This window comes from Pararge aegeria, chromosome 4 (genome assembly GCF_905163445.1).
Source record: "Pararge aegeria chromosome 4, ilParAegt1.1, whole genome shotgun sequence".
NCBI classification, from domain to species: Eukaryota; Metazoa; Arthropoda; class Insecta; order Lepidoptera; family Nymphalidae; genus Pararge; species Pararge aegeria.
This window is the reverse complement of record NC_053183.1, coordinates 16,378,507-16,386,911: the sequence shown is the minus strand read 5'-3', so window position 1 is coordinate 16,386,911 and position 8,405 is coordinate 16,378,507. Positions and strand designations below refer to the sequence as shown.

The 8,405-nt window shown below is 34.1% G+C and overlaps 1 protein-coding gene across 1 annotated transcript; it reads right to left on the bottom strand.

Moving 5' to 3' along the window:
• Positions 1-230: 230 nt before the first annotated feature.
• On the bottom strand, positions 231-7,211 carry LOC120623271 (gustatory receptor for sugar taste 64a-like). The gene is made up of 8 exons (XM_039889192.1): positions 7,127-7,211; positions 6,558-6,761; positions 5,663-5,767; positions 3,743-3,927; positions 3,191-3,360; positions 2,333-2,498; positions 848-937; positions 231-284 (listed from the first exon to the last, which is right to left on the bottom strand). Exons 1-8 carry the CDS (start codon positions 7,209-7,211, stop codon positions 231-233), a joined length of 1,059 nt encoding a protein of 352 aa, XP_039745126.1.
• Positions 7,212-8,405: the final 1,194 nt, after the last annotated feature.

Below are 8,405 nucleotides of genomic sequence, written 5' to 3'. Positions count from 1 at the left end.
TAACACGAGGTATCATTATTGTTATCGTCGCTTTAACCGACTGACGTCCACTGCTGGACATAGGTTTTTTGTACGGAGTTCCGAAATCTAAGATCATGCGCTGCTTGCTTCCAGCGGCTTCAAGGGACTCGCTTGATGTCATCTGTCCATTTCGTCGGGAGACGACCAACGCTGGGTTTAAAAATGGGTATAAATGCGTTAAAACTATATATAAATGGGTTGACGAAATTTTATTTGTCATATTGTATTAAAATTAGTTCATATTTCACAATAGCTGCAGCAACCTGTAAGAAATTACAGAATATTAAACACGCATAATAAATAATATTTTAAAAATAAAACAGAAAAATCATCATTTTAAATAAAGAATTTTTAAAATTAAACGAAATGACAGATCTGACCATCGTCGATTCTCATGGTTCATATAGTTATTATTTTAAAAGCAAACATCGTAGAAATCTCTCACTAGTAATAGCTCGTAGTTACACACACACTGATGCACAGTGATAAAAAAAGTATTCTCTTACTCAGAGCTGGTACCTATCTTTCGCCTGATACGGCAATCAAACCTACTAACATAAACACTATGTCCAAAGAAGTTAAAATTATCAAAATTCTTAAAAGTATTTTAAAACTTGATAAAATATACATAATTTTCAAAACACTTTCCATTCGATAAAAAATTAAGCAAAACACCGAAACGGCAGGAAAAACTATGTACCTAAATACGTAACAGAAATTAATCGCATTGGAAGTCGCCGCCTTTTGTAACATGGTGAGAGGTCGAACAAGATTTTAGATCTATCGATTTTTACAGACTTTTAAAATTTACCGTCGTAAAACAAACCTGCAATAGTTTCTGTCGATCCAAATAAAAGAACCCCATTGCACTCAAAGCGATGTGATCGTGAGTTAATTGATTCTTTAGACGTCTGATCTGTAATTAGATGCTGAATTTTAAACAAAGACTCTTCGTGTAACAAAGTAAGTACCTGATGAATTTAAAATACGTTTTCAGTTAAATTGCTTAAGAATGTTTAAGCGAAAGATCAATATTAAAGCTTCTTGAGGTCATGCCACGCTGGCAAATCTTATTATTTCCATGGAATGAGTTGTTTGAGAAATCACCATTCTTATGTCCCGGGCATACAACTAAGAACATACGGAACCTACATTCAGCCATTTTTGCATGCGTGTCCAATATCAGTGAAAACGCCCCGCGAACGTCTTTCTTCACATACGCGTAATGTTTCTAAATTCTAAAACGAGTCGAACTTAATGAAAAGATTGTTTATAATATAAGACAAGTAAGAAAAAATTAAGTGTCTCTCAAAGTTGGGAAGAAATTTTTATAATATTATAATCATAAGAGTAAAAAGGACATCAGAGCAGCGTGGAGCATATAGCTCCCTTCTCTGTTATCGGGGAGGAAACCTTTTTTTTCGTGGGTAAATCCTTAGGATACCACCGCACCACGCGACGGTATGGTGGTTATGTCGGACTCGTACAGGCAAAAACCCCACTACTGGTCTCCAACCATGCGCCTGGTGGCTGGGCCAATTGGAGAGGATATGGTAACTGGTAATGGGTTGATTACTGGTAATGTTACACACTATTTTTACATCTCCATCTTTACAACTCTTTATTTATTTATTTGAAAATCTTTATTGCATGGTAGAAACACTAAAATATATTATGTACAAAAGGCGATCACTACACTTTATCGTATTGGAGAAGCGCGATTTTTAATAAATGTCTTTTTGATCATGGACCATGCTCGTACTGTATAGGCTCAGCCTTCTACGTAGACCAAACGTGAACTACTGAACTAAGAACATTCCACCACTACACTGCTATTATGTCATTTTACTTCGTCGTAGTTAAAGAAAGCAGTTCTACCGCACATTGAGATACACTCCATTTTTTCTTACTTGTCTTATATTGTAAACACTATTTATTATTTTTTTTTTTATCATCATCATCATCATATCGACCCATAACCGGTCCACTACAGACCACGGATTTCCTCTCACAATGAGAAGGGGTAATGCCGTATCCACCACGCTGGCCCAGTGCGGATTGGTGACTACACACACCTTTGAGAACATTATGTAGTCTCACAGGCATGCAGGTTTCCCCACGATGTTTTCCTTTACCGTCGAAGCAAATGATATTTTAATTACTTAAAACGCATATAACTTAGTAAAGTTAGAGGTGCGTGCTGGGATTCGAACTCGTCTCCCAGAAAGTAAAGTCGAGCTTGTACCCAATGCGCTATCTTTTAATTCGCATTTATGCGTTGAAATAGATGATAACATTTCCATTGATAAACCTCAATATTATAAGATGAGCTGGGACAGGAGTACAAATACGGAAGAGCTCTCTTTGAATGCAGATTCACATCAGCAGCTGCTAACACCACGCTGACTGCTCGGACCATGAGCCATCCCAGTGAATAAAAGTAGTATACACGATTAATCAGTACACCGTCTACTTTCCTGTAACAAATTCGCGTTAATTTATTATACATATTATAGCTGCTACCCGAAACTTCTTCCGCGTTTGTTTTTGATTTAAAGCATATTTTAAGTTGGGTGTGTAGATTCTTGTAAAACAAATTGGGTGTAGTATTTAAAAATTTTTATGATTGTAGTCCTTAAATTTATTAAACTCGTGCCTGCTTCTACATTAATTGTCCGATTAAATAAATTAAAAAGTATTATACTGCTTCATAAAAATCCTTGATGATAAAACTATAAATTTAAATAAGAATAAATGCGATACTAATGTAACCCACTTTGGTTTTTACAGGCAATCTGATAAAATTGTAATACACAAAAGCTGCTATTGCAACTTAACTATGGTAGTTAGATATATTTCCAATTCCTTCCTTTTTTGCAGGTAGTAATGAGAACTTTAATTATGTCCTACATAATTTATATGTTGACTGATGACTCCACACACCTTTAAGAGAATTATGGAGAGCTCTTAGGCATGCAGGTTTCCTCACGATGTTTTCCTTCATCGGTGAAGCAAGAGATATTTTAATTAACTAAAACGCACATAACTTAGAAAAGTTAGAGGTGCGTGCTGGGATTCGAACTCGGCCCACCGAAAGGAAAATCGAGCCCTTGCCCAATGCGCTCTCACCGCTTCGGTTTATTAGTAAGTACGAGCATATAAAAAATACCTTAATCCAAGGTAGAGTTGTAAGCAGATGAAATACATGTTGTTTAGGTTTGATAGTAGAAGCAAAGCACCCAACTCCTCGTCAACCTGCCGGACCAGGGCAGACTGGTTGGCGTACGCCTCTCTGATGTTTCTCCAAACGTTTAACTGATAGTAGATTTCCGTTTTGAACTGTAAAACAATGTTCTTTATAATGTAAATTATTATGGATCTCATTTCACACTCCCGACGTTTCACAAGCGACACAAGATATTTGGAAGTCCCTACAAAATTTCTATGTCGTCATTGGTTGACATGATGGTGAGATTGAAGTCTGACTGAACTAGTCAAAAAATAAATTTATCCCATTAACAATAATAAGTAAGTCATCTTCTTTTAAAAAGAACACGAACGTTAGAACTTTAGCAAAGTTAAAATTGTGAAGTTAAAATGAAGGCATCACAGAAAGTCATGATAAGTGGATATTAAACATTACTACTGGACTATCCAAGGCTACGCACGGGATTTATAGAGCCTCTATTTACTCTAACCACAATATAAACCAAGGGCTGACCTTTTCCATATTCCCGTCACGTTTCTCATATCTTACAACATGTTTGACGAAAGAATTCAGCCTGTGGTACCGGGAAGCTAATCCCATACTTATCAAAATGATGATCAAGTCTTGGAAATTCCACAGTATTGTTGCCGATTTGCTCAGAATAAATATCGGTATCGCAATCCAGAGTGTGTATTCCCCTGGGAATAGAAAAGGCAAATTAATATATCTAGTCACATCTGCTTTTAGATCACACTTAGAAGTTTGCTGAACTATAAAGAGAGTGATAAGGCAATTAATATATTTTATGAAACCCACCATTGTAAACATATAATCCATACTAATATTATAAATATACTACGACAATACTCACATCACCATCTAGTAAGCGTTATGTGTACTACAATAACTGATGAATAATTTTTATCAATAATATACGTAAATTCTTATAATATATAGATAAACAACCTGACTCTGACAAAACGTTCATGTTCATCACACAAACATTGTCCAGTTGTTGGAATCGAACCCACGGCCCACACACAGCGTTATTGATACACAAACCCTGCTTTCTGAATCCAAACTCAGAAAGCAGGTTTTGTGTATCAATAACGCTGCAACAGAGCAACGATGTCAATTTTTGGATAGAGATAGTAATTGTTAAACAGTAAACAAACTAATAATAAAAGAAATTCGAAGTTTCTACAAGCATACAACTAGGTATTAACAGCATGCAAACTGAATTGATGTGAATAATAACCAAAGTTTTAATGTACCTAACTAGCATCAAATATGTTTAAAAATATCGGCGTATGCAAACTTTCCTGCTGGCCGAGTAATGTAAAGATATATATATATAGTATACATCCCAGGAACACGAACAAAATGCATATTCCTTTATAATACGCAAAGCAAAGCAGTACCGTCTTCTTCGATGCATATGATGTGATTATCCTTTCGTTTGTAACCAAGAGTGAATAGGCATCTTCCTAAAGGAAAAATTTAAATTTCTTGGAGTGCAGTCTGATTTACGTTCTTGTCTTACGCTGACTTTAAAAATGCCGTTTCATAAATCTAAAGTTTTATAAGCATTCGTTCACTGTTCAAGCTACTGAACTGTGGATTGCACTCCCAATAAGCATAAGACAGTCAATGTCACTAGATATATTCAAACATGCTGTTGAAGCCCATTATCTTGAGGAATAAAGACGGCATTAGGTGATTTATATTTACTCATATTTAAGTATTTATTAACTTATTTATTATTAATTTTATATTATTTGTGTAGTCTGGATATGAACTAGTGTGTCATTATTTATAAGTATGTATGCAATAATAATACACCGTTCGCTTTCCCCTTTTTTCCCTAAGGTTGCCTTGAGATGATTGGTACTAAGCGTTAAGGCCGCCTTTTGGATCCTACTTTTTAGGTTTGTTCTTTTTGTGTCCATGTCTTTTTCTTTTGGTGGTGTATAAATAAAGAATAAAACATTATCAAAATTAAGCTTAATACTCCGCGAAAAGCAGGAGAATCTGTGTGGTGTAATTTATAATTTCTTCAATCCTTATACTCCACACCACACAGATCCTCGGCAATACACCCTCTACGCAATTATTCATTGTAAAGTCAACATCTCCTGATGATGCTCCGGTTTCGGAGCGAAACGTAGCAAATTAAGCTTAATTTTGATAATATATCATGGATTTCCGCAAAGTAACGCCTGCTTCTATACAATAAGAATAAAACAATAAATCTTCTAAGAAAGAGTGATTTACCTACGATCACATCATCACTAACAATCGATGTGATTGCAATAAAATAAGAAGTTTAATAAAAAAAAAATTCAGCTGGTCAAGCATCTTACTCGAGGTCGACTTTTAATAGTACTATAGTTAAGATTTATAGTTTACCGCTTTAAGAATTAGTTATCTTACAAGTATGTAATAAAAAGCCATGCGAAGATAAAATGTACTGTTCGAAGTATTTTTCAGGAGGACAATCAAGGCCGGTAGCCGCTATCATACTTAAAGTGTGTTCAACTGGAATTCCAAAAACAAACGAATAAATTTATTGACATTATAAAAATTAACAAAATGAGTAGATCCACATTGTATTAAATAAATGTCTATCTACTGTATATTAAAATATGTAGAAATTAGGAATTAGTTATCGTAAGTAGTATAAGGATTATATTTTGCGTAGATGGTATATATTATATACAACGTGTCAATGAAAACAGAAATAATCCCGAATTAAATATGTACCTCTAAAGCGTGTGTTTTAGAGGTACATTATTTACCGTCTCTGAGACATATTATTGAAACCGAAAACCTAATATTTTTGAGTAAACCACTGCCATAGTTTTTACAGAATAAAATCAGATACAACCCTAACATCACATGCAAAATTAAAATCATGTGACTCCTGTCACTTTATCAGGTACGCGTCGCGTAGCGTAGGCACAATGCGCGTGTTGTCTTTTATCTTCAATAGGGTTGTGATAAGCAAACACTTTGAATGTTAATTGGTTTATATGGAAAAAAAATTTCCCCTTTTTGATTTCATATTTCTACAGAGTGATTCCTTATGAAATATACTTATGCATCCTTCAACTTTACTTCATTATTCGGTTACACGTTGTATATATATATACCATTTTCGCGAGAAAAAAAACTGTTTTTTGCAAATGTCAAAGTTTCCAATTTTTACAACTATCAACATCATCATCATTACAAATATTAATGAATGCGTAATTTATAACATAATATTTCAGTTATTTTAATAAGTAAAGAGCAGAGACAGAATATGAATAGAATGAAAATAACTTACTAATGGCACATAACGTGATAAAACTAACAACAAAAGTAATCTTTCTTTTGATACTGAAATCAGGTGACAGGAGCAGTCCTTTTGTTTCTACTCTTAACCAATTGATGGATAGCTTTTTCCATGTGTTGACAGCCCTCCAGCAAAGTATTAGTGATAAAACCGCGTTGCCATAGAATATCGATCCCGACACTCGTCCTATAAGGGTACCTAGATTAAAAAAAACATGTTTTAGCATTAACTCGATCGAACTCGACTCGAAAAAGTTCCGTCGAAATCAGTTTAGTCTTTCCTGTGCAATTAAAAATCTTGTTTAAGTAAACTTAATAATTACTCCTTGCAACGCCTTCTTGTTACAGACTCTTTAAAATTAGGTCCGTTCTGAAAATTAACTATAGCCAACACTGAGTACCAATTCATAAACTTTCATACACTATTTCGAAATCGTATATTAAAATGATGCTATTTACATGAAATAATAATTTATTTGTATATTAGATAGTCTTTCATGGAACACGTTGCTGAAGGAGATTTAAATCACGATTATATCCGCAAAATCATTAAAATTTTAAATTTATTACCGTTCGAAATAAGTGTACTTCCAGTGAGAACACGAATCAGTTTCCAGATAGCAAATACTTCAATGACGCTTAACATGACCAGCAAAATGACAGCCCAGCAGAGAGCGACATTTCCGCCAAAAGTAGGAATGCCGAACCATCGAGCCGTTTTAAATATATATAATATGGTGTTCAAAAAATTCTAGAAAAATAAAGTAAATGAAATACAAACTTATATTTTTAATATTTTAGAAGATAATCACATTTTTTTTAATTTAATGAAATATTTAACGCGCTTTGTCCAAATAAAAGTCAACTTGATATCGTCTTGATATAGGCAGCTTCCATAAACTAAACGATTTAGAGCAATCATCATTATAATATCAACCTATTACCGGCCCACTATAGGGCACGGGTCTCCACCCATACTGAGAAGGGTTTATAGATAGAATATCTCTACATAAGATTTTTATATTTAATTCATTTTAAGTTTAAAACAGCTGAATAGCGTGTAAAATGCTATGGTATTTAAACAAACATCAGACGACCAAATTAACACTTAGCTGAGAATTTATTCATTTATAATAAAAATAATAATCATTTATTTCAGGCTTTACCCATATAGAAATAAATAAATGAATACGTAATATTACCACAAACATTATTAGAAACTTATTATTCTTCTTGCTAAAATAACAATTAATATAGTAAAAAATAATAACATTTCCTTACATCACGGTTATGTTGAAAGTTCTTCGAAATTTTTTCGTTCTTCATTATAAATCGATTTCATTTTTATTTCTGCCTAAAAGTTTAGTTAAATTAACACTTTAAGAAAAAACTCAGATTCTAAAATTCTCGCGTCATTGAAGTCTTGACATAATATATGGTAGATTCCGTTTAGATGAACCATTAGAAATTCTTGAAAAATATTATAAATATATAGTAATTTTCGAGACACAAAATAAACTCTCGTATTCAAAAAACGCTGGACGATTCTCTCGCTATAGCACCCTCGACGAGGTCCGATTATTGCTTGTTACCGCTCACGTGCCACCTGTGTTACAGCCCATTGATTTGGCGCGGAGCGATGGCAAGAAACCTGATGGTATGACGCTCGTTCCTTGGAGAATGGGAAGGTGTAAGGATGTAACGTGTTTTGATACACTAGCTACATCACACATCCAGACAACCTTATCAATGGCGGGTGCGGCTGCTACCAGTGCCGAGCAGGCCAGAAGCCGCAAACATAAAAACCTTGATAGTAGTTTAATTTTTGTGCATTTTAGAG

What these genes read in the sequence shown, in the direction of transcription:
- LOC120623271 (XM_039889192.1), bottom strand. Translation starts at nt 7,211, where the DNA reads ATGTTAAGCGTCATTGAAGTATTTGCTATCTGGAAACTGATTCGTGTT. An exon ending in TATTTCGAACGGTAATAAAT is followed by an intron (nt 6,762 to 7,126) that starts TTAAAATTTTAA and finishes TTAATCTAGGTA; the next exon opens with CCCTTATAGGACGAGTGTCG. An exon ending in TGGCTTTTTATTACATACTT is followed by an intron (nt 3,928 to 5,662) that starts GTAAGATAACTA and finishes TTCTATTCCCAG; the next exon opens with GGGAATACACACTCTGGATT.